Source organism: Misgurnus anguillicaudatus, chromosome 7, assembly GCF_027580225.2.
Source record: "Misgurnus anguillicaudatus chromosome 7, ASM2758022v2, whole genome shotgun sequence".
Classification (NCBI taxonomy): Eukaryota; Metazoa; Chordata; class Actinopteri; order Cypriniformes; family Cobitidae; genus Misgurnus; species Misgurnus anguillicaudatus.
In genome coordinates this window covers 1,572,077-1,599,385 of record NC_073343.2, presented here as the reverse complement: position 1 = coordinate 1,599,385, position 27,309 = coordinate 1,572,077, and the positions used below count along the sequence as shown (strand labels likewise).

Genomic DNA, 27,309 nt, shown 5'->3' with positions numbered 1-27,309 from the left:
CTTTACATTGAGCTTCTGTGCGTTAAGCCTTTCATGGTTTAGACCTAAGAATTAAAGGTGCAGTGTGTAATTTTTAGAAGAATCTCTTGACAGAAATGCAAAATAATATACAAAACTATATTATCAGGGGTGTATAAAGACCTTTTATAATGAACTGTTATGTATTTATTACCTTAGAATGAGACGTTTTTATCTACATACATCGAGGGTCCCCTTACATGGAAGTCGCCATTTTGTGCCGCCATTTTTCTACAGAAGCTCTTAATGGACAAACTTTTTTACTAAGTTGTATTCGGCGATGACACGTTTGTCCGGTGGTGGCTACCGTAGCTTCTCTATGTGTTTCAAAAGCAAGAGGTGAGCAGTGGACTGAGCCTTTGGTTGCAATTCGCAACCTCACCACTAGATACCGCTAAAATTTACACACTGCACCTTTAAATGCATCAAAAAAAAATAACAATGATCCCAATCCCCACAGAAAACCCAATTTGCTCTCTTTCTGGTCTGTAATAAAAAATTTCACATAAAGAATCTATACATCTGTGCTTTTTATGTTGATTTCAATTAAATAAAAAATGCACTAAATGATGATATAAAGTTAGTGCTTTAAAGCAACACTATGTAGTTTCCATGTAAAAATGACTTACAGGTCCCCCATGTGGTTTAAAAAGCAACAGTGCCTGGTATCAGACACTCTTCTGCGGGCAGGGGGAGGGGCGGGGCTGTGTTTCCTACCCTCCACCGCCACTTTCATAGTGTGCTTGTAGCAGCTAGGAGGTTGCTCAGGTTGCAGCAACATTACAATTTGTCCAGTTAAAAGTTGTTCTATCACTGAAACAATTTTAGAGACATTATTTAAAGGTAAAAAAACTACATAGTGTTGCTTTAAGTACAGTAGATGTCTTATATGGGTCAACAACAATACAAGCTTAAAAAACGTGCTTTAGATTAAAAAAAATTATATAATGCATATTTTTGAGTCAGGAATATGTTTTAAAAGATGCATTAATTTAAATTTAAATGCATTTTTAAAATAATTGAAACACCTTTTAAGGAACAGTATGTAAGAAATTTATATCAATTCATCATAAAATGGCCCTGATATGTCAAGACATTAAGAAATCATTTTCATTTCAAATACTTATATCACTGACAACAGTGTTTTGGAGTAAAACATTTCGGGTAAGCCTACTACGTGTAATCTTACCACATGCAGTTTAAGAACTATGAATGGATACAGTATAAATATGCATAATTATTAAAATATATAGGTTATGGCATGTTATTTAGAAATTAATAAATTGAATGTTTATCTTGTATGGACTTTGAACTTGTTTTAACGCGTCTTTGCTTACAGCCATTAGGAAAGCCCTCGTAGATTGTTTACTTTTTTTTCTAATAAAAGATATCAAATAAATTTGTTTTTATATTTACTCGTATAGGAATAGCTATGTAATAATAAGTGGGATAATGTACAAATAAATCCCTTCAGTGATATTACACTGTCGGGAACCTCTCCTTACACCTAACTGTGATACTTTCTAAATTATGAATCTTTCTCGACTATATTATTAATGAAACGTAGAGTTAAATTGATAAGAGCAAACGTTGGCGACCACAGGTTGCAACTAATTGCGGGCTGCAACAACGCAAATACTGGTTCATTTGGCGGAACAAAGACACTTCCTGTCCATAGAATATCATTCAAAAAAGGCGCCTGCACCTGCCATAAACGCTTTTGCTGTGATTGGCCCCTCTCATAATGCCTATTTCGCCCTCTGTTTTCCGATGCTCATGGAGCATCATATACAGTTAACTTATGTGCGATCTTCCGGTCGATCGCGATCGACGTATTGGACACCCCTGTGCTAAGCTATGCTAAAAGTGGTACCGCCTGACCCGGAGATCGGCTGAATGGATTCCAAAACTGTAAAACTCAATTGTTTAACCCTAGGGGTGCTGGAAAATGAGCATATTTTCAAAAAAAAGTGCAGTGTCCCTTTAAATGAGGCACTGTTTATAATTCGGGGTAAAAGATGTGAGCTTGATGTACAAAATACAAAAAATGCTGTAATCTTGTTTACAAGTCTTGCCATTTAGAAAACATATTTTGCATCAAAACAATTACATAAATGAAAATACTGATGATGTCACAACAATCCAGTAAAGAAGTGGAAAAAATCTCTTTAGAAATGTAAATGATTTGTATTTGAAAGCAAATATGCATTACAACAGAGTTTACAATACTCTTTTAAATATGCATCTGAACAAAAATAAATGTACATTATTTGCAAATGAACAAACTTGGGGTTCTTCAACTTAAAGGTGCAGTGTGTAATTTTTAGAAGGATCTCTTGACAGAAATGCAAAATAATATATAAAACTAAATTATCAGGGGTGTATAAAGACCTTTCATAATGAACCGTTATGTGTTTATTGCCTTAGAATGAGACGTTTTATCTACATACACAGAGGGTCCCCTTACATGGAAGCCGCCATTTTGTGCAGCCATGCATACAGGAGCCCTCAACAGACAAACTTTTTTACTAAGTTGTCTCCATCGATGACATGTTTGTCCGATGGTGGCTACCGTAGCTTCTCTATGTGTTTCAAAAGCAAGAGGTGAGCATTGGTTGCAATTCGCAACCTTACCACTAGATGCCACTAAAATTTACACACTGCACCTTTAAGACCTCATGATAGAGGAGACTAAGTGCCAAGTCCAGCAAAATGTCCATCAGTTTAAAATAGACCATCTTGTTACACTTAACCAATGCAAGGTGAACCACATCATCCAAGTGGTGGAACCCATAAACCTTGTTATTGTTTGATCCGGTTTTACATTTCCTACACAATCCGTTCTATAAACAAACCAAGTAACAAAATAGTTCACAAGTATCAAATTTTATTTATAGCATCGCTAAAAGACTATTTACTTTTGCATTAGTAGAAACATTTAAAAACTAAGCCATCTTGTTTGGTCCTCAAGTCCCTCAGTAAACAGTTCACCTAGATTTTCTCTTCTTTTTGGGTTTGACAGCTTCAGTTTCCACTGCATCATCTACCGGGCCATTGTCCTGTGACAAATAAAAAAACAAATAGTCTAATCCAGCTCTTTATATACACCCTCAGTTATCTTTAAATAAAATGGCACCTTATTGGACTTAAATGGCACTAACCTCTTTAGGATGGGAATTTACTGCATCTTCATTTACTGCTTTTATGGGACTCTGTCCAGTCTGTGGTTGTGGGTCTTCTTTATAAATGGTGTCTCTAAGTCTTCTAGATTTTTTTCTACGCGTGGTTTTCTGTGGGGTCTTTTGTGCCTCTACAGGTACGTAATAAATTACATATTGGCACATACAAAAATACTTAAAACACATTTGAAATAGTTATTCACTATAAAATTACTATAGAACTAATACTATACATTACTAAACAACATTTCGGCAACGGTTGGTTTCACTATAAAAAGCAGTGTATTAAAGGTGCACTGTGTAAATGTTTAGCAGCATCTAGTTGTGAGATTGCGAATTGCAACCTACGGCTTAGGCCACACAGCTCTCCCCCTCCCTTTTAAAAATGCATAGATAAGCTACGGTAATCGACACAGGACAAACATATCTCTGAGACAACGTAGTGATGAAACAAGCATTTAAGGCTTGTATAGAAACATGAAAGTGACTTCCATGTAAGAGGATCCGTGGTGCATGTAGATAAAAATGCAATAAAAACAATACAGTTCATTTTGCAAGATCTTTATACACCACTGATAATATTGTTATGTATATTATTTTGCATTTCTGTCAAAAGATCCTTCTAAAAGTTACATAATGCACCTTTACTAGAAATGTGTTCTTGAGCGTCTCTTACCTGATGTTTCCATAGATTCCCCCTCACTGTTCTTAGGTTCATCAATAATGTCTGTATAAACAGCGGCATCAGCAACAGGTTCATGGCCCACCAACTCTTTCACCGGAAGTTCCGATTCAACAGATGGCTCAATATATGGTTCTTGTTCCACTGGTTCCACAAAGGGCTCTGGTAGATTTGGCGAGGGAAGATACAGGCTTGGCTCTGACTCTCTGGGGCTACAGAGGAAATAAAATAAACACAGGGTTCCCACACATCAGTTAACTTCAAATTCAAGGACCTTTCAAGGACTTTCCAGGTGCAATACCCTCAAATTCAAGGACTAAATGTGGGAACACATTTCAAGTGAGAGCAAGGTTACATTGTGTTACCCTTAAAGATACATCGTTACAGTTCCCTTTCGAGGGAACTCACACTGCGTCACTGAGGTGACACTTTGGGGATGCCTCCAGGGGTAAGTGTGTCTGAATGTGTATATCAAATTCATACAATGGCGAGGCTTAACGACAAAGACAGGGTGACGCGGGAGACAGGAATTATATCGCTATCTGAAATATTGCCAAAGGCGGCATTACAGGGACGCAGGAAGTATGGCAAGGGAGACGCAGTTCCTTGTTCCCTTCTCAGGTTTTATACTCGAGACCTTTTCATTTGTCAAACACAACTACGCAAAAAAGCATTTTGGTATGAATCAACATTAGCATACATAAGATATAAGCATTTAAAGTGAACAGTTTAGCACAGTCTAGAATTTTTATGATATTATCCTACACTACACAGGGGATATGGAATTGCGTAAAATAAATTCAAGCACTTTCAATGACCTGTATCTATGTATATGTCAGCAATAAGGTACGAGAGGCTGTGCTGTATCGTGAATAAGTAACTTATTCACGATACAGCACTTGCCTCGAGTACCTTATTGCTTTTATAAAACGGTTACCACCAGTGATGTTAAATAGAACCGTTGGGTGAAGCGGTCATAGCCATGTTTTATCATGAATAAAGCAGAGCTATTGACCAATCAGAATCAAGGGTTGGAACTAACCGTGGATCCAAACATACTCCAAGGTTCATTATGAGGGTCTGGTTGACTTTAAGGGCAGAAACATAATTGGCCTGCTGGATGTAGTGGACCATTAGCAGCTCTAGACTCTGGAAACCTCCAGAGTTTGAAAGAAATCGTTCCAAACACTCCTGCAAAAGTAAAATTGAAGACGCTCAAAAGATGATATGGTTAATGCACAATCAAGATTTTTGACAAAATATGGACACTTATACTGTCTCAAAGTGTTTTAAACCCACCTGTTCTGCCATGCCAAGTGGCAGATTCAGTAGCTCTTTCATCAGACCTAGCTCCTGGCACGTATTGAAGAGAAACTTCATCAGCTCTTCCATGTTTAACTTATTACAGCGCTGCCTTAACAACGCCCATGCCTCCACAATACACCTGTGCACCAAAAAAACCCCACCAAAATAAGAGACTATAAATCAGCTTTTTCTAAAGCACTTTACACATTAAAACATGGCACTCTATACAATTGATAGGGTGCATTTCTACCTGTTATGGAGCAGGACTGAAAGGGAAAGCTTGGCTTGGCTGGTAGTGCACAGTGGAGGCTTCATCAAATGCAAGTAGCGTAGAGCAAGAGTGTGCTTCTGCTGACACATCAAAGCTTGCAGGACACGCTCATGTTGCCAGCTCCAAAGTGAGTGACTGGTGGCTGGATGCAAGAGCAGCTCCAGAGCGCTCTGGTAAGGGGAAATATGTCCATTAAACATAACATATTACACACAAACTGATAGTAATGTTAGTTTCAACCAACATGCATATCTCAAATCTTCATACGAGTTCATGTTAATTATAAAACATGCTACATAAAATTGTTCATTAGAAATAATTACATATTAACTCTCTCCCCCATCATTGATGAGTTAACTGGTCAATTAACTCTTTCCCCGCCAGCGTTTAAAAAAAAAGTTGCCAGCTAGTGCCAGCATTTCTTATGATTTTCACAAAAGTTTAATGCTTCCAGAAAATGTTCTTCTTTAAATTAAATATACGAACATGTAATATCAAATGAAAGAACGGACCCTCAGCTTAAAAAAAAAAAAGTTTCATATTACCTTAATTTGCTTTTTATCAATTCTCAAATATGGGTAGGTTTCTTCAAAAAATACCAAATTTTGAGCAAAAAGCTAACATAATTGCGTTTTTGCAACTTTTGATAGAGATCCAATTCAGAGCGATGATCAAAACATACACAGAGTTTGGTGTAGGCGAATACTTCCGGGTTTTATAAGTTGGGTAAGAGCACCATCTAGTGGATAATAGTGGAAACATGGATTAACGGAAAAACTCGTCATTGGCAGGGAAGTTTTTTCTCTAAATTTACAAGTTAACTTGTGAATGTCGGGGAAAGAGTTAAGAAAAAACATTTCCCTGCCAATGACGCATCCCTGACAAGTTTTTACAGTAATTCCTTTAATCTTTACTTATCCACTAGATGGCGCTCTTACCCAACTAACTGAAGCATCAGCTAATTCTACAACATTGTAAACTCCATGTATGTTTTAATCTTTGCTCATTTATGAAAATGCAATTATTTAAGCCTTATTTTTAAAGAAACCTACCCATTTTCATAGGTTTTATAAACAGTATATTTATAGAAGAAAATTTTCCTGAAAGGCGTTTTGTTGAACTTGTGAAAAATCAAAACACAAAAGCTGGCGGGCAACTTAAAAAAAAAAAAGGCTGGTGGAGAATGAGTTAAGGGATAACACTGCACAAATAAATGGAAAGCAGATAAATGCCAAGTTAAAGCAATGCTTACCTCATGATCATGATGATCTAGCAACCACAGGCCTTGTACCAGTTTGACTAAACCAATGGGAATACCAAATGCGGTGGGAAAAGACTCACTACTTCCCAATAAAAAGTGGTCCAAATCCAGTAGGAAATAAATAACCTACGAAACTGAGTCAAGGAATAATCTTAAATGGCAGAACGCACAATATTTACACATTTTATACAATAGGAGTACATAGATGCAGCAGAGTTTCAGAAGCTCAAAAAGGATGCAATAGCATGTTTGGCAGATTCCTCAACGTTTTCCAGCTGATATATATCAAGCAATGCCTGCAAGCAAATAAATAAACAAAAAATAAGTACAGCGGAGACAAAGTCTTTTCTTTTATGCACATCTAAAAGTCTTCACTTACATGAAGTGTCGGGGGAGGATACTGTCCAGTTCCACCTTCATCCCTTCTCCAGAGTTCAACAAGACGCTCCCCACACTGCGTTACCAGACCGTCAATCATTAGGCAGTCCGCACACCACTTATCCCTATTGTAAAGAAAAACTGTATTATTTTGTGGCTTTAAACTAGACAGAAATGACAAGAATTTATTAGGTAGAGAAGGTAGAAGTGATGGTCCGTCCATTTATCTAATGTGATGTACCGAGCACAATGTTTTATATCGTGTCGGACTTCTAGTGTGAACACAGAATGTACAGCGCTCTCTTTAAGCTTTCATTGATAAAACTAAAGCGGCTGCTCTCCAGGTCTTTGATTCGTTTTATTTGTGAGTTGAGCGAGCTCATTTCAAGCAGCGGACTCTGACATAATATTAGTTTGCATCAATTACCACCCAATGGCGCTTTTAATAACTTACTTGGCCAGTCTCTGCAGCTCTTCCCTTTGGCTAACGTAGTAGTTCTTTATAATAGAATGACTGTAAAAGGGCCTTGATATTTGCAGGACATCATCATCTGTGAAAAAGCATATGTACGTTTATAAAATGCAATAGACAAATGTGGTCAAAGACTGGTGAAACTCTGCAAACAATCATACCAGTGCCCTCTGGAAGGAGGCCGGTACGGCAGAACCACAGAACCACCTGAGCATACTGACTAATCAAACTGGACACCATGTATTTGTTCATGAGTCCAACCAACCCTGCAAACAAAAATAAACAAATCAATTAAAATAAGTTCAACACAAACACCAACAAAGAACAAGATCACATATGTATATTTTGACACCTTTCTGTGTGAGCTCCTGTGCATCATTAAGCAAACAATGGAAGATGGTGCTGAGGTTTGCCAGCAAGCGTTGACTGTGCTGTAGGAGCTGAAGTGTTTGTGGATCTGTGAAATTTGTGAAGCTGTCAAAGAGTGGAGCACCTGGAGAGAGAACAAAATGATCAGAATGCTTTTAAATTGACAATAAGGGGCTGTTTATACCTGGTATTAAGTTGTGATCCGATCAACCAAAATGCATCTTAATACCAGGTGTTAACAAGCTCTAACACGTAACAAACAGAATTCAGATTGTGAAGGATTGCTTACATATTTCATCCAGCTCTTCTTTGGTGCGCACAACCTTGTTCCAGGCCCACTCCTGTATATAGCGCAAATTCACGGCTGCCCCCGCTTGCTCTGTGTGCACAAATGCGGCAAAGAAAGTTATAAGTATAGGTCATTTATTGGCATTAAAGAAAAAGACTATATTCTAAATATACTAAAACAAAGTACTAAAGCATCATTTTTACCCTCAGTGGTCCACTGTTTAATACAGCCAGTGATGAATCCCAAGGAGCTCGTCTCTACAGCGGTGCATAAGATGGCATCAAGTTGCTCTTCCTGTAAATACAAAAAAAAGTATTCGTTTCATAACATCTCTACTGTCTCTCAAGTTAGTCCTCCTGACCAATCCTACACAAGGTAATGTCGAATGAAAGGTGTGTGTGACCTGTGAGAGGCTAGAGGGCTGGACATCAGCAAGACGAGAGGACAGGAGACCAGACATAAGGCAGCGCGAGTATCCATTAGTAATGCTGTCGCCCAAACTTGGAGCCAGCTTCTTCAAGTAGCTCAGAGTCTGAGAGTGGAGAGTATGATTTTAATGCACAAGAATAAATAGAATTAGGCATACAATATAAAAGAGTGGATGAAAACGAACCTCTTTTTGATGACCAGAGCAAGTAAAGTGCACAATTCCAGTATTAAGCAAACAACTTCCATCTAGAAAAAAACAACAAGTGTTATTAGACATTTATAAAGCCAGTACACATTCCATAAATTATAATAAAAAATGAATCTGTGTCTTGCCGAAGTTGTAGGTTGTGGGATTAAAGAACTGCTCTGGTGGGGGGCAGGTGTAAGGCAGGCCCCTACTTAGACTGCGTTCATGAACAATAAGGTCCATCAGAGGACAGGAAGCAGTCATCTCTACCACAGAGTCAAGAGACCACACTGCCAGATAAGGACAATTTCTCAAAGATGTACCCGTTCTGAGCAAGAAACAAGAGAAAAACATCAGAAATCATAACATACAGAGCACGATTTACATATGCACAAACACGTAGGCCTTATGGAAGTTTATTACTGTTTTGAAGCTTTGGTCACATGTCCTCTTACCTTAGTGAGTCTGGCATCTGAGCATGGTACCATCTGTTAATATCAAAAACACCAATGAAGGTAGATGGCTGGCTTTGTCCGTAAGGCTTGACTTGCCAGCTAAAAATTGATACGCTTGTATCCGGAGATGCCGCTGAAGAAAAAACAAAAACTTGTAAAGTTGACCTGACATCAAGCACACTGCACGTAAACAATAAGGCTAGCCACGTGAACAAACCTTCATTCATGCTGTCATCGCGATCAGGATGGTGACGAAACTTCTCTATAGTCTGGCAGCCGATCAAACGAGTATTAGTAGTTTGAGCACTGAGTTGGAACGCCGTGCCATTCAGGTCCTGACTATATCGCTCATCACAATACTCTAGACCCTGAGCATCAAAGTTTGAATCATTATCAGCAACAACATTGTATATCATAAGTTTGTATATTTAAAATGGATATTACAGAACTGCTTAGTCTATTTATTTTACCTCATAGATAATTTTCCCTGAGGCCAAACACTTTCTCTCTCCAAAGGCCAGCTGTAATAAATGAAGGCTAACCACATCCCCCTCACTGAAACAACAATTTCAAATCATAAGGTGCAATGTACACACTAAAAATCGAATGGGATGGTTGTGTCCTTGGTCATAGAGACAGCAAACTTACTGATCCTGTGCAGACTGCACGGCCCACAAATAGCAGCAGTTTCGGGGATCATTCTCTGGTTCCTGGAACGTGAACGCGTAGACGGGCACTCTGCCACCCTCTAGCCGTGAGTGATATCTGGAGAGCAAAAGAGGACAGGTTCATGTTTACTTTAAAGTACAATGAAAGAGACTTCATTATTCTGGTTTTAAAAGTACTCTGAAGTTTCACTAACTCTTTTTTGAGGGTCTTCATGTTCCAGAGCTGCAGGTAGCCATCAGCAAAGCCTACAGCAAGCTGGTTGGTCCGCTGTATATACTGCAGCGCTGTTACCCCTGTATCTGTGGGGCTGCTGAGCTGCAGGCACAGGTGTCTGCCCTGCTGAATCGCACCCTCTCTAAAGCGTGGGATCTCAGAGGGAGAGACCACTTCCAAATCTGTGTCAAAGCACACACAAAAGTAATTTGAGGTTAATATAAATTTGAGCTGCCTACTGATGTGACATCATTTTAATATAAAGCCTTTGGATATTTTTTAAGGCAAAAAAAAAAAACACCATGTGTCACAATCTCACCTGAGGCTTCCAGTTCACTCTGGCTGCAAGACAGGTCATCCAAACAGAGGTCAACCAGCAAAACGTGACCGACGTCTGTTACCACAGCAGCAACTCCAAAGAACCAACGTAGACTCTGATGCAGATGCTGTGTGCTGGCACTGGCCCCTCCATAGCTAACCAGGGGCTCAATGGCTGTTATCTGTATAAGACAAGGAGATGGTGAGCTTTTTGGTCACCTTATCATCCACAGTAGTCTCTATGCAACAACCGGTGTGGAATAGTTAAGCACTGGTTCTTGGTTAAAAGCACTAATGGCGCTTTTCCATTGCATAGTACCCCACGGTTTGGTTTGGGTCAGCTTACTTTTGGGAGCTTTTCCACTTGGTGCAGTAGGTAGTACCAGATACTTTTTTAGTACCACCTCGGTCGGGGTTCCAAGCAACCCAAGCTGATACCAAAACGTGACGCGAAAACACTGTAAATCACTTATTGGTCTGAGAGAATTGTCACTACCAGTGTCATTTCTATAATGTAAAAGATTAGCTTTACCCTCATGCATGCTTGCTCCGTCTCGAGTAAACCTGTTATCATCTGTGCTTTGCTGTAAGTTCCTAAACTCCCTTTTAGCGATGAACACATCCACAGGTTGTGAATCAGGAACACCATAACAGTTTTTTACCAGACTTTTTGTTTGTGGCGGCACATTCGCGACACGCACTTCCGCATATATGGTTAAATGCAACTTAAATGAAGCTCAGCAGAGGGCGTCGACTGACGCCACGGGTGTTTGTACAGAAATTGTCATGTGAAGCAGAGGTAGTGATGAACGCAATGTGCAAGCAATTTTTATTTTGTAGCGGACTGAAAAATAAATGAATCTATGGGAATGTACAACGACGCTCTCACATGATGTCACATCAGTAGGCAGCTCAAATTTAACAACATGCTTATAATCCCTCCCACTACGAATTGTTACTAAACTCGATGGAAAAGCTAACTAAGCCAAAGTGAGGTGAGCTGACCTGACCCAAACCGTGGGGTACTATGCAATGAAAAACAAATTAACAAATAATAAAAGTTTGTGTTTGCTTAATATATGCGTGTATACTGTAATTATTATGTATACATAAATACACAAACATTTATGTATATATTTAAGAAACACTTGTATGTGTGTGTTATATACACATGCATAATTACTACATACAGTACACAAAAAACACAAAAACAAACTTTTATTTTGTGTGCTATTAATTGCGCGACAGCCCTAGTCTCTGCATTTTAAACATCAAGGCAAGAAAATACAGCAATCCATGAAACTCCTCCATAAAACACAATAAAGCTGTTCACACTTACCTTGCCAGGTATGACCACAGCCTTGACAACACGGGAGATGCCAAGATCATAAAGGCACAACATACTGCCTTCACCTTCCTCCAGACCCACGAGAAGCCCTGTTCGCATTAGCCAACAGAAATCCCGCACGGCCAACACCGTGGGCGGATCCTCGAACACCCCGCTGAAGCGGTAAGCGGAGACACGCTCGCCAGTAACTGCATGGACCACCTCCAACTGGGGCCCGCAAGCAAGCCAGGCCAGTCCACTCTTTCCTGATGGCAACAATTGAGAGAAACTTAAAGACGTTTGACATTATTCAAACAAACACCATTTGTCATTACATTAATTCAAACAACTATGCATGGGCCGGTATGAGATTTTTGCGGTATGATAACCTTAAGCAAAAATACCACGGCTTCAAGGTATATTGCCATTGCAACACTAAAATGTATTATTTTCAGACATCTACAAACAAAAAAGTTTACTGGACGGGATATATTTTTTATAATTTTATTAAACATATATTAAATGTAAATTACATGACTAACTACATGTGTAAACCCAGCTCATACATTGCAAACCCTATTACAGAAAATGTTAGTGGTTTGACTGTTTAAAACCTCTGTATACCTTGAAACCGGTAAATGGCACATGCCTACAAACAAACATATCCATAGTTTAGTCATTAAAACATACAATCAGGGTAAAGCAAGTAAGCAACACTCACCAACAGTAAATCTTCCATGCAGTACGGAGTCAAGCGTAACTTCATCCTCTCCCAGAGCGTCTATCGTCACTTCTGGGAAACTCAGCAAGCTGCTGGTGACTTGGGAGAAATTATGTTAAAAATCTATTAGCATTTCTTGAAAAATAAACTATATAGCAGCATATAGACAAAGCATAACAAATACAACATGCTGTATCCTAGTATGAACTCATGATGAGATTTACTGAAAAGACTATGGACAAAAACAGCAACTGGCAGCACATTTGAACTTCCTAATGCTTCACATTTGCACAGTGCCAAACATACAAACTCTTATTTTGTATCTGAACACTGTTCCTTTGTATATCTGGGTAATAAGTCAGATAAAACATTACGGAGCGGTTTCCCAGACAGGGATTAGACTAGTCCTTGACTAAAATAAATGTAAGAGCTGTCCAAACTGAAAACATCTTGTAGTGACATCTTAAAATACATTAGTGCCCTTTGTTTTGCCTCAAAATGCACACAAGTAATGTTTTAGTAAGGTATGTTTGTTAAAACTAGTTATATTTCCTAATTTAAATAAGGTCTAGTCCTGGCTTAAGCTAATCCCTGTCCGGAAAACCACCCCTATAAATATTGTTATTAATTTAAAGTCAAAAGCCAAACATTTAGAAGCAATTATGACTAAATAGCTTATTAAATTAAAAAAGCCCATTTCCACTAGTAATGAATGATTATATTGCTGATAACACAAATAATGATTTAAGTGAAATCTGAATGCCATTGGAAAATCATCCACTACTGGTCATCCGACGCAACCACAGCACTTTTTGTAAGGGTAAAATACTTTATATAAATAATTTATAGTTTTCCATATTTTTACCACCTTATTACCCCAAACGTATCATATTGTTCCCTTATACCTACAAGTATTATGTACTGTAAAGGTTATACTCTCTGTTGTTACAAATAGGTACGTTGTAAATTCTGTTTAATTACGCGGTACATCGCGGGTCTTCATATGAAGCCTTGCCCATGGTTTTCAATTAACTTTTTAAGTTAGTATAGTAGCAAAAAATGATAATTGATTCTTACACTTTAAACGACTTTACAGATACTGACTCACTTACACAGTTCATGTCAAACTCTGATTAACACAAATATAATAAACACATCTCATTTTACTTTATAGTTAATAACAGAAGAAATGGGTTTACTTACAGGTCTCCATGGCGGTGAAATCCGAAATAAGGTGAACCGGCATCCCCGCGGACTCCACAGCTGGCATCCGAGGACGCCTGCTGTTTTGTCCGCGGTGAACCTCCGGTTCCTCCGGTTCACCGCTACGGTCCGGGCAGCCCCAAAAAAACAGGACCAATCTGTAGAGCGCCAAAAAAACCCGTGCGATTAGCCGGCCAAAGAATGGCCGGCGAACCGCAGCGGGGTTTCTTGGACCCCTATAAATCATAAAAAAATCAAATAAAAAAATAACAAAAAACAAACTTAAACACGTTAAAAACAAAACACGCCAAACACAACCCAAAACACGCAGAAGAACACACGCCCAAAACACAAATAACACGCCCAAAACACACAAATAACAAGCCAAAAACAGTCAAAAAACACGCCGACTTCAACTTCAATCTCTAGAACTCCTAACTGTAAACCCACAAATTTTCTGCAATTCGCGCGGTCTTATATAGCCCTCTTACAGTGACGAAATAATCACACACGCGTGTACAGTTCCAATAGCGTCACCTCTACTGTGACATCACCTTGTGCGCCTTAGAAATAGTTTAAAACGTCAAACTGAATTTTAACCCCAATAAATAGACAAAAAAAAAATACAACAAAGGCAGAATTTTGTATAAAACAGTGTTAAAAAATAATAAGCACAAGATAGACTTCAAGATAGATATATTACAGAGAAAAACTATAGACCATTTTGCCAGATGTAAACAACACTGGTCCAAAAACACTTCCTCTTGTTTTTTTTTTTTTTAGTTAATATTTATTTTACATTTTAATTCAATTAATATTAATATTTTCTTCAGTGTTATAAAAATTAAACAGGAAGTGCTTCTGGATCAGTGTTGTTTACATCTTGCAAAATGGTCTATAAACATATTCTCCATTAAATTGTCCTTCGACCCAAAGCTAGGCCTGTCATATAAACACATAAATATTAGCCATATATAACATAATTTTAATTATCATTGCAGTATTTCGTACTGTCTTTACTGTATATGAAGTGTTTTCTATAGGTTATGTTTGTATTGTAATTACATGTTGTTGTTAACTGTAAGACTCTTTTATTTTTAACATTCAGTACAAATTTTCTCTGACTATATAATTCTTATAAAATAAACCCTAATTATCATCCGAAAGAAAATAGTGACCATGTATTGTTTTCATATTAGTGGCTATTAGTGTGGGCTAAACATTCCCCAAATCCATTCACAAAGTTTAAACAGTAGAAAATGGATTAAGGTTCACAGTGTTGGGCAGAAACTAGTAACTAGTTACTTTAATAATATTACTTTCCCTGGTAACTGGTAGTGTAATGATTTACTAAAAAAACAGTTAAATTAGTTACCATCCAAAAAGGGCTAGTTGCTAGTTACGTTTAATTGGCACCTGCTTGAGCCTGTTGCAAATTTTGGTATGTATGTTACTGCTTTATACGGAGCCCGTAAGGGGACACTTTGGTGAATATTTTTAGACCACACTATTGCGTTCCCACGCAATACTTTTGCGTTCCCACGCAATACTTTTGCGTTCCCACGCAATACTTTTGCGTTTCCTCGCAATACTTTTTGCGTTCCCTCGCAATACTTTTGCGTTCCCTCGCAATACTTTTTGCGTTCCCTCGCAAAACTTTTGCGTTCCCCCGGGAAACCTTTTGCGTTCGCTCGCGGAGGGAGAGTGCTGTTTTCGCGAGAAAGCACCGCGCTTCACGGCGTCACGTGGGGCGGTTCATTGGGCGTTGGCATCATTTATGCCCACTGTTTGAAGATATGATATATAACTACTGTTATTAAAGAATTATACAGTATTTCTTTGTATTTAAGTCCAGGTTCGGATGAGCGGTGGCGTGTAGGACTGGTCTTGCATGTTTGATTCGCTCTAGGGTGGTCTGGTGTTGTCACTTGACTTGTGCTGCTTGACTTCTCAGCATAAAGATCATTATTGAATTAATATAAAATATTATTTCGGATTTGGAAATAGGCTGCCCCGTGCCATCTGGTGGAGAGGTGGGTGCTCCGTGTGTGCCGTGTGCCCAGCGCTGCACCGTGTGGCATCATTGGTGTCCGCTGTTGGTAGATGTATAGCTACTGTTGTTGGGTAGTTGTATTGTGTTTCTTTGTATTTAAGTCCAAGTTCAAAATAAAACTCTATAAACCTCTCCATTCTGAAATGGTTTATTCATTCATTGCCCCCTCAGATCTGGTTTGTGCATTTTTGTATTCATGGTTAAAATGTTCAACCTTTTGATTTAAATAATAATTTAACCCTATCCCCATATGGGATTTAAAATGTTCAGTGACATTACTGTCAGATTCAAACGTCTTTCGCGCTGAGCCAGACGGACGAGCTCAGCGCTATCATATAGCAACACTATGCACTGTTTTCAACCTCATAATGTTTATTTTAGACATTTAAATACACATAAGCACTGGTAAAACAATAGCCTACATTTAGTTTGTAAAATACACACTAATGTTTGTGGAAGCAGCAATACAAATCTATTCAAATAAGATAGTAATTTGCAAATAATAAATAAATATTATTTTCAAATAATAATAATTTGCCGACGTATCAGTCAAACACAGTGGAAGTATAAAGTTTACTTTATGGTTTTAAAGGTTATAATGATACATGTTTGAAAGACGGGGATGCGCACCTCCCTTGCGAAAAATAAGTGTGCTTAAATCTGTACTTTTATAAAGTGTACTTTTTACATAAATATAACAAACTTAAATACACTTAAATGTGAATTAAATACAATATTTTCGGCGCACTGAATGCACATTAAATGTAATTAATTTCAAATATATTAAGTTGAAATAAAATGTAATAAGGTACCTATAGGCCCGGCTGCAGGATGAAATGACTGAGGGGGCATTTGAAATTGTTGGGGGCTTAATTTATACCATCAATGAATAATACAGAGATCTCGCTTTGGAACGACATATTTTTTATATGAAGCGCTCCATAAAACACTCCATATGCAACTGCACAGGTAACCAGAAACTCACTAGCAAAATTTAAACAGCGTAATAATCCATATTGTAGACGAGAGTATTCACGGCAATGGCAATATCCTCACAGCATTATTATTGATCAAAACTTTATTTTGTTTTTATTTATATAAAAAAAAAATTCAAAGGAACTGTATTCTTACAGTTATTCAAAGATGCACACATTATTCCGCGATTTGAATAATAGACGAGAGTATTCATATAACGGCAATGAACGTCTCATATGGCAATAAATATCTACATATAACTTAACACAACAGCATGATGAAATTAATAAACGGATAAGGAAGCTTGACATGTAAATTGTATTATTATTACCTTAAACACAGCAATATTACTGAAATAAACTCGTAAATGCGCAAAACACGTTAACCGCATTAACAAGTCTAAGCAATAAAAGTGGAAAAGACATTATTATCTCTTAAAACTTTATATGACAAAAATTATATTTAAAGGAAATGTATTCTTACAGTTATTTAAAGATGCACAAATAATTCCATATATTATTTCCTGTTTAAGAGCACGTTCGTCGGCCTCGCTCTGTTATGTAATAGCTGCTTGACAGCCCTTGTGAAAAATTAGCGTGCTTAAAGGGGCATTTCACCCGTAGAAACATTAATCTTTATTGAAAGTGCATCATATTTGTAGTCGAAATGTAACATACATTTAGAATTTGGTGCCTATTTGACAAAGAAAAGGGATGTTTGTAGTCTCACTCCCTCAACCAAGATATTGCACTTCCTTCTTTCAATGATGCAATATGATGATTTTTGCATCATTGAAAGAAGGAAGTGCAACACTGAAATCTGTATTTCTCCTGTCTCAACGGCAACTGAGGAAATGATGCATGACCATTCAAAAACATGACTGGGGTTCTAACTATACAAAGCTTAATGCAAATGGGTGAAGTGTCCCTTTAAGTGTATTGAAAGCGTACTTTTGTGTGCTTAAAACAATAAGAGTATACTTTTTGAGAAGTGCACTTGCTGATAATATAATATAATTAAAATTAAAGACCACTTAATGTACTTAAATGGAATACACTTTAATGACACTATTTATTAACACACTTAAGTGCACTTTTCTTAAGTTTAACTTAAAGAAAGTACACTATCATGACAATATTTCTAAACACATTTAATAAATGATAATTAGACTGAAGTGACCTACCAAAGGATTTGTTAATTTAAAGTTCATGCAGTTCTTTTTTGTTGTCTGTTAAAATGTTAAAAAATAATAACTTTGAGTTTGTTTGTTTTTTTCTAAGGGATGCAATTATTCAATATTGATACTTGTTTGATTCTAATTTTACAATATTAAACTAAGAGTTTTTTTTTTATTTTTATTTTTTTTTTGTATTTGTTTGGACATATACAACTCATTATTCATTTATTAAATGTACTTTTGCAAAACAAAAAATTCGATTCATAATTATTTGACTACCAAACTGGGCCGGGTTTCCCAAAAGCATAAGGCTAAGTATATCGTAAAAACGATCGTACGAATCATCTTAGAATTACGGGCTGTTTCCCAAAAGCTTCGTAACTTAAGTTGCACTTGAAAATCATCGTAGATCTACGAGTGCTCTGGAGTAATCGTTCATTAATAAGTGCATCGTAAGACAACAGAGTTACAATGTCACCTACAGGACAACCAGCAAATTGCACTCCTGCAATGACGATAATGTAATGTTTTAAATGTTTATTTATTTATTGGGTTCTTCTTTGTTTATTTAATATTAAATATATAATATAATATATTTAAAATTCAAATGAGAAATCAAATTTAAATGACTAAACATAAATTAATAAAGAAGGAAAACGTATTTTGTACAAGTTGGTAAAAGTTTTTTGTATTTTGGTAAAAGTTGGTATACCAAATTGATAAATGGTTCATACCGATTGCTGCTATAATTCATCTAAACATTGTTTTGAAGGGAAATTGCATCTAATTAAAGAAACCAAATAAATATTTACGGTACAATGCAATAATCCATAATAATAAATAAACATAGATAATAAACAGCAAATAATATTAATAATCTAAAACGCAGAAGGCATTTCGCAGTGGGACGAGTCCTAACTAAATACGGAAAATAATATTTAATAAATTATTAAAACATTTAAAAAGTCATTGAACAATAATGAAAATATATTATTAAAAATATTAGTGCACATCGGCTGAAGATCATTAGCCTAAACAAACTTCTGCTACGAATTCGAGTCATTCTATTGGTGACATTTCAGCACTTGACAAATGGATAGCGACTCGTAAGTAGCACTTAAAACCCAGCTGCGAGCGATCGTTTCACGTGCATCTTTGGGAAACGCACGTAAATGAACAACGAATGTTTGTTAAGTAGCTCGTAGAAAGCGCTCTTAAGTGCTAAGTTCAATCGTTATCGGGAAACCCAGCCCTGTTTTATTGTCAGTGTAAGCATTGTGGGTTTTGTTTGTTTGTAATGCATTAAACTGAAATGAATACGTATTTAATTAACTAGATTTGTTTTTCAGTATTTTGAGAAGTACATACAAGTAGTTAAAGTACATACTGTAGAAAGATGCATTGAAATCGCTTTACTGCACTGAAATCACAGTTCAACTGATTTAATTTAATTTTATATTTTTGAATTTATTTGGCAAATTTGTATTTGAAACATTACATTTTATTAATAATTAAATGTACTGTTATATACTTTAACTTATTTTTAATTTCACATTAATTGCTTGACAGCAGATTGAATAGTGCACTTTAACTATATTTTAAAAACACTAGAAGCAATTATGAAAGTAAATATAAAGTTGTATTAAAGACCCACATAAGTTGTTGCAAAAAAGCACTCTTAATGGCAACTTATTGGTTTTATTTTCAACTTAATGTGTGATACATTTGAAATTAATTACACTTAATTTGTATTCATTTCGCTGAAAACATCGGATTTAATCCACACTTAAGTTTATTGTTAACCGACATTAAAGTGTATTTTAAGTCACATTAATTTCATGTCATTATATTGTGTAGTGCACTTTAAGTAGCCTATATTGTAAAAACTATAGAAGCAATTATGAAAGTAGATATAAAGTTGTAATAAAGTAACAATTAAGTTAACTCTTAATGGCAACTTATTACATTTTATTTCAACTTAATATATGATATATTTGAAATTAATTACATTTAATGTGCATTCAGTGCGCCGAAAAGATTGCATTTAATTCACACTTAACTGTATTAAAGTATATTATATTTATGTTATAAGTACACTTTATAAAATTACATTTAAGCACGCTTATTTTTCGCAAGGGAGAAGCGCATCCCCGTCTTTTCATTATAGCCTTTATAACAATAAAGTAAACTTTATACTTCCACTGTGTTTGTCTGATACGTCGGCAAATTATTATTATTATTTGAAAATAATATTTATTTATTATTTGCAAATTACTATCTTATTTGAATAGATTTGTATTGCTGCTTCCACAGACATCAGTGTGTATTTTACAAACTAAATGTAGGCTATTGTTTTACCAGTTCTTATGTGTATTTAAATGTCTGAAATCTAAAATAAACATTGTGAGCTTGAAAACACTGCATGTTGCCGTGTGGCGGCGCTGGGCTCGTCCGTCTGGCTCGGCGCGAAAGACGTTTGAATCTGACAGTAATGTCACTGAACATTTTAAATCCCATATGGGCATAAGGTTAAATTATTATTTAAATCAAAAGGTTGAACATTTTAACCATGAATGCAGAAATGAAACAGAGGGAGTACGGATCAGATCCGAGGGGCAATGCAACGCCGGGCCATATGGCATCATTGATGTACGCTGTTAGATATATAACTTTGTTATTAAATAATTATATTGTATTTTTTGTATTTATGTCCAAGTTCAAAATAAAACTCTATAAACCGCTCCATTGTAAATGTATATAAACCATTTCACAATGGAGAGGTTTATAGAGTTTTATTTTGAACTTGGACTTAAGTACAAAGAAATACAATATAATTATTTAATAACAGTAGTTATATATCTATTAACAGCGGACATCAATGATGCCATATGGTGTAGTGCTGGGTACACGGCACACACGGAGTACCCACTTCTTTATTAGATGGCATGGGGTAGCCCACTTCCAAACCCGAAATATTTAATACGAATTTAATAATGATCTTTATGCTGAGAAGCCAAGCAGCATAAGTTAAGTGACAATACTAGACCATTTTGGAGTGAACTAAATATGCAAGACTAGTCTTACATGCCACTGTTCATTTGAACTTGGACTTAAATACAAAGAAATACTGTATAATTATTTAATAGCAGTAGTTATATCATATCTTCAAACAGTGGGCATCAATGATGCCATTGCCTAATGAACTGCCTCAGGTGACGCTGTGAAGCGCTGTGCTTTCTCGAGAAAACAGTATTCTCTTTTTGCGAGCGAACGCAAAAGGTTTCTCGGGGGAACGCAAAAGTATTGCGAGGGAACGCAAAAGTATTGCGAGGGAACGCAAAAAGTATTGCGAGGGAACGCAAAAAGTATTGCGTGGGAACGCAAAAGTATTGCGTGGGAACGCAAAAGTATTGCGTGGGAACGCAATAGTGTGGTCTAAAAATATTCACCAAAGTGTCCCCTTACGGGCTCCGTAGCTTTATTACATTACATAACTTGTTTAACAAATAGTTTGAGGCCGTTGTACTCTTCATTTATCTGCAACTTTCATGGATTCACAGACTCACAAAACTTTTTTGGTGGGGGGTGCAATAGGAAAGTAATATAACTAGTAGTGTAACTAATTACCTTTGGCTGGTAGTAATAAGTACATTTACATTTAGCAGATGGTTTAATCCAAAGCGATTTACAAATGAGGTGGAAGCAATCACATCAACAAAAGGGCAGCAGTACATAATTGCTCTGAATCTTGTCTCGGGCAACCTAACACAGTACATGAGGCGTGGTTATTTTTTATATAAAGGAAACATTATGAAAGAACAGAAAAAGTAAGTGGTAGCAATGCAAGGTCAGGTGTAAATGAAAGTGATGTGTCTTCAGTCGATTTCTGAAGGTTGCCAACAACTCTGCTGCTCTTGTGGTGCTGATGATGAAGCCACCGCAAGCCACCGGAGCGCAGACATCTGAAAGAGTGTGTGACTGAATTAGTTTATTAGTGTGTGTATATATAGGGGTGCAGAGTCTGTGGCGGTCTTGTCACTGTAAAGCTTTTCCTTGTAAATTGCCAGCCACATTCTGTATTTTTACAACTGTAGACAACTTTTACAGACTTGACCTGTAATTGCCAGATACAGTATCATGCTGCAATTTATTTTTTACAGTATGTTCTATAAAACTATACACTGTACATTTACATAATGGCAGCTATAATGCCAGCAAATTACTGTATTTTTACAAAACTATAACCAAGTTCTGTATTCTACTGATATGCCACTTAATTATAAATTAGCCATTACATGTATTATATTGCAATAAATTGTGAATATTGTTTTTATTAAAACATGAAAACTATTACTCTTTTATTTACATAACAGTAGTCTCAAATGGAAGGTAAACACACACACAAAAATTAAAATGTTCATTTTTTACAGGCAAAAGCCATAAAACTGCTTTATATATAAACATGTTGGCTGAAATGTCAGCTGTATGAAATAAATGCACTTGACAATTAACAGAACAGTTAAGAATGATCAGAATATAAACAATCAAGTGCTCTTATACCTTTCAAAGAAAATATTTTAAAATGTTTTAAAATATTTTAGAATTATGCAAAAAAGAAAAAGGAAAGTCAGGAGGGAAAAATACATTAACATAAGTATGTTGAATAAAATGCCAGCAGTACTTTTTTGTATTGCAATTAACAGTTAATAGCACATCAATAACAATGCATGAAACTTTATTTCCTTTTAATCAAATTACAGTATATGGTGTAAGTGTCTAAACAAAATTCCATTCAAAGTCTGTATACACTCCAAAAATGAATGTGTTAAACACAACACAATCAGTGTTATTACTGGAACAACACATTTTGTGTTACTTTTAACACAACTTGTGTTGTCACTTTTATTTATTTTAACACAAAATACATTGCATTTCACTGACAAAACTTGCAAACAAACCAAACTTTCCACCTTAATGTCAGGATCCTGTCTGGACTCTTGTCATAGTTTCTAGCTTCTTGAGACACGGTTCTGGCAGTAGCCTACCATGTTTTGTCAAAGCACATGCTTTGCTTGTCTCGTCCATCACCCCACCCCCTTGTCTCCACGTTAATCACCTCATTATTGTTTGATTCATGTCACCTGTTCCCCTCTTGATTTGCTCCCCTATTTAATGCCCTTGGTGTTTGCTGTCCTGTGCTCGTTCGTTTTGTACTTATCCTGTCTGTTAATACTAGTTATACATATCATTCAGTCAAGTAAGTGTAGTTCATTGTCAAGTCTGTTTAGTGTTTTGTTTGCATAGTGTGTTTTGCCCCCTCGTGGGTTTTGTTTTCTTGTTTTTGTTTAAATAAAAGTTTCTGTTAAACTGTCTGCGCCTGGGTTCGTGTCCAGTTCCTGACACTTAAACTATATTCTGCTATTAAAAAAAATAACAAACTTGTGTATACTTTTAGGTGCTCAGCCAAGGCTGCATTTCATAAATAAAAAATTGATTAACTTTTGGGTGTTGTCTTCTTATTTACACAGTAATTATTAAATATTTATTAGGCAGAGGTAACAATTTAACAATAAACTTTATTATCTGAAATGAGTCTGACATCAGTCCACTAAACATCACTTCACAAAACAAATAATGGCAGTTTTAAGGGACAAGACTAACAGTACATTGTAAAAAGGAAACTTATGGAGTCGTTGTTTAATAACTAAAGTCAATTTCTAAAAAAGTAATTACTGTAATTAAAAAAAATGTTTGTTTACTGTCAGTATGACTGATATTTCTTGACGATATTTATACTAACAATATTGATCCTCATTTGTAAACTTCCTCGACTTACTCAGTTGTACTTGCCTAATGCAATAATGACAGGTCCACCAGTTTAGTTTATGTATATTGCACAACATTTGAATATACCTAACAGTGGCGGCTCGTGACTGCTCTTCCGAGGGGCGCAAATTCAAAATATGCGTTCGGAGTGTCGTGTGTTGCTCGTGTTTTCAAAATCTGTGTTTGTTGCATCATGTGGACCATGTGCATCACGTGTTTTGTCAGGGTGAGTGCCTGCTGCACATGTGTCAAGGCCGTTTGTGATAAAGGAGACGCTCACGTTCAAGACACTCCCTTAACGGTAAACTCTGATTACGCATGAGATTATGTGAGTGTCTGGCAAACGTGAGCGTCTCTTTTATCATAAACCCTTTAGACGGGTCTGCAGCAGGCACTTATTTTGACAAAACATGTGATGCACATAGGATCACTCAACGCGCAGAACAAATATTTTGAAATTACAAACCACACACATGACGAGCTACATGCGTGTTCTGACGATCTTCGCATCGAGTGCCCTCGAAAAAAGAAGTCACCGGCCGCCACTGACCTATAACATACACACATTGAACATACACACCTCGCTTGTGTTTCCTCCTGCATCAATAGTTCTACAGCAGCTGCGTTGCAGGTGAACACCTCTGAGCAGATTCTCCATGTTCTTCTTTTATGTGTAGCTGCTCACCTTAAAAAGATCCAGTACATTTAAAGTAATGTTTCAACACAAATGAAGCACTATAATATTGTTTATGTTTACAATAATTGGTAATGGGTTTGAAAGATAAATGCTTATACCATTCTTTATATAAACCCTATGGCTGTTAACTTTCGTTCAAGCCTGTCTAGATCTTCAATAGATGTTGGAGAAAAGACACATTATCCTCTTCTATAATCTCCATCTGCATTTGGGGTAACAAGAGACTGGACCAGTGAAGACAGTGAAGATTGTCTTGTCTCCAGCTGCAATATCAAAGATAATTGAATTAGGAGTGTAGCTTTTTATATACATTTAGTATTTAAGTGTTTTTTTCTTCATTTAAATTGAAAATTGCATATGTGTACATTGTTTTGGTACAGCACTCAAGACTGCAGATTCACTGTGAGGTTTTGAATGTTGGACGGACCATCAGACCTTCATCTGCCTCGGACAGCTAATGATGATGATTTTTCATAAGAGCTTTTATAAATACATTTATTTGTTTAGAATGAATACAAATGTAACAATTTTTTAACCAGGTAGGTAAAACATAATTCAGAAGCCAATTTACAATCAAATTAAAATACGAAAGAATAAAAAGAAAAACCATTGCATACCTGGTCAGAATGAAGATCTATTTACAGATTCTTCAAAATAAAATGCATGATGCTGTGCCAGGACAGCATCATGGGGGTGCATTTCTTGATATCGAAAGTCCCCCTGAATCTTTTGACAGTTTCCTTAAATATCCAGATAACAAAGCATTGTGATATGATATACTGATTGGTTCTTGTAAGCCTAGGGGTGTTACCTAATATACATACAGTGGGTGATTGGTCAACATGTCTAAGGTAGGAGGTGTCTCCCAACAACAGGGGCCCGTTTCAATAAGGAGTTTCAACCAACTCTGAGTTTAAACTTGAACTCTGAGTTGACTTACTCTGAGATAGGAAACTCTGAGTTTTCGGTTACAGAACAGCGGATCTGAGTTAGTTCAATCGACTCTGAGTAGGTTGACTCTGAGTTAAGCGCGTGCACAGCCACAATGCAAAGCCATCATCAATGGATCTCAGATATTACGATTTACCATGGCAACAGCACGTGACAAAGAGGTCTTAATCCTTTATACTACTAAAACTGAAAGTGTTACTGCAAGTTTACAGCAACTACGAGCATATATTTTAAAGAAAAGAGTTGTTTTTGGAAATTGCTACTCTAGTAAACGCGTACATTTAATTTTTTATCACAATTAAAATATCAGAAGTAAATAAACTGAGGACTGTACGTTATTATATTCATTTTCATGCAGATGCAATCCCATGGACAAAAAGATGACAGCAGCTCAGCTAAAAATGAAATTAAGCATAATACTTTGTCATATAAGGCTACGAACTTTACAAATGTTGGTCATGAATAAAACAAAAGTTCGCGAGCCGGGATTCAAACTCCAATCGCCGACAGTACGTCTGCCCTAATTACTGCACATAGCACTACCGACTAGACCAGCGGTAATGACGAGTAGATGCGTAAGAAATGTCAAGGCAACTGTATAGATGTAAGAGAACCATAAAGAGTGATATTAGTCATATAAGGATATTTTTATATCTAAAATGACTGCAAAAAATAATAATTTCGCTCACATAAATGTAAGTGGATATGACAAAACACCACTCGGGGTCTCAAAATCCACTCGCAACATAAATCTAACTTTCTACAAAAGAATGCAACATCATCAGATTCTCTATAAAAGTACATGACATTTTAGTCACTAAGACCATATGCACCTAAGTATATCATATTAGCTTTACAAGTCATATCAATTTACTGTATGAAATTTTTAGTTGAAAGTTTCGTGTAATATATAAATATATAAAGTAGTAAGTTAAAATGGTTTGCACTGGCAATTTAATTATAACTTAAAGACAGCTAAAAATATTTTACAGTGTACATAATAAAAATGTGCGCAATGATTGAATGTACTACAGCAACTAACAAGATTAAACACCGCTACTCCTTTAAAATAGGGGAGGAGACCACAAGAAACTCAGAGTTTACTTTACAGGATAAAACCTGCTCCCGACCAGGTTAGGTTCAGAGAGTAAGTTACTCCGGAAACAGACTCTGAGTATAAGTTACCTCTCCTTCTGAAACAGGCTTGACTTACCCCGCCATCTCAGGTTTAACCTACCCCCCTTTTTGAAACGGAAAACTCTGAGTTTCCCTTATTTCAGGGTTAACAAACTCAGAGTTTGCACTTAACCACCTTTCTGAAACGGGCCCCAGGAGAACTTCACAGATGTTCGCAATTCTCACAAAAAACTCAGCCTTGTAAAAACACAAACTCGGGGTTTCAACACTTATTGAACATATTGACACTTAAAATGTTATTTTTTTAATCACATTTACGTTACTTGACTGTAACTTTCAAATGTAAATAGCTTCAGCTCGTTCGTTATATACCAACGGCCAATGTAAACAAACTAATAAAACTCATAGTTTGCTGCCAAATTTGCAACACTTATGCCATAATGTCAAGTTAATATTTAGAATATAACTCACCAAAGCATACATTTTAACTTCTTATTTAAAAGAAGAAGTTCATTCGCAGTGTTTTGATGCTCTGTGATTCTGCATCTGCCTCCGTTCTAATTCTCTATTTTGCTCTCTCCTCACTCTAGCGACAGCTTTTCCAAGTTATCGCATCACTTCAGGAATCCAATAATTTGTTTTAAATCACTGTTTTGAATCATTTTTTCCTCTTAATAAATATTTTAGTTTCTTGATATCGCCCCGTGCAGCTGCTCATCTGACTCGCTCTCTCACTCTGTGCTCGTG

General features: G+C 36.5%; 1 protein-coding gene and 1 long non-coding RNA gene across 5 annotated transcripts in view; one reads left to right on the top strand and one right to left on the bottom strand.

Moving 5' to 3' along the window:
• Positions 1–27,309, top strand: part of LOC141365228 (uncharacterized) — a 90,508-nt gene that overhangs the window by 8,405 nt on the left and 54,794 nt on the right. The window lies entirely within an intron of this gene.
• LOC141365227 (protein ELYS-like) lies at positions 2,889–27,309 on the bottom strand. Of its 4 annotated transcripts, none has more exons than XM_073869220.1 (30): positions 27,034–27,309; positions 24,573–24,737; positions 24,358–24,462; positions 21,579–21,913; positions 13,747–13,904; positions 12,544–12,642; positions 11,835–12,088; positions 10,497–10,677; positions 10,158–10,359; positions 9,944–10,060; positions 9,766–9,850; positions 9,513–9,663; positions 9,296–9,428; positions 8,987–9,168; positions 8,838–8,899; positions 8,628–8,756; positions 8,428–8,518; positions 8,225–8,314; positions 7,919–8,059; positions 7,728–7,832; positions 7,549–7,645; positions 7,096–7,219; positions 6,956–7,012; positions 6,708–6,842; positions 5,435–5,625; positions 5,179–5,323; positions 4,922–5,070; positions 3,874–4,091; positions 3,180–3,328; positions 2,889–3,077 (listed from the first exon to the last, which is right to left on the bottom strand). In XM_073869220.1, the coding sequence occupies exons 4-30, from the start codon at positions 21,725–21,727 to the stop codon at positions 3,006–3,008; spliced, it is 3,666 nt and encodes a 1,221-aa protein (XP_073725321.1). In that variant the 5' UTR covers positions 21,728–21,913; positions 24,358–24,462; positions 24,573–24,737; positions 27,034–27,309; the 3' UTR covers positions 2,889–3,005. The 4 variants fall into 4 exon arrangements, with proteins under 4 accessions (XP_073725321.1, XP_073725322.1, XP_073725324.1 ...); XM_073869221.1 differs by having other exon boundaries at positions 27,044–27,309; XM_073869223.1 differs by having other exon boundaries at positions 24,573–24,676; positions 27,044–27,309.

Excerpts from the sequence above, each read along its gene's own strand:
- LOC141365227 (XM_073869220.1), bottom strand. The coding sequence starts at position 21,727 with ATGTACTGTGTTAGGTTGCCCGAGACAAGATTCAGAGCAATTATGTAC. Across the intron at positions 12,089-12,543 it reads GCATGGAAGATTTACTGTTG|GAAAGAGTGGACTGGCCTGG; the intron begins GTGAGTGTTGCT and ends TGTTGCCATCAG. Across the intron at positions 9,429-9,512 it reads CGATGACAGCATGAATGAAG|CGGCATCTCCGGATACAAGC; the intron begins GTTTGTTCACGT and ends TTTTTTCTTCAG.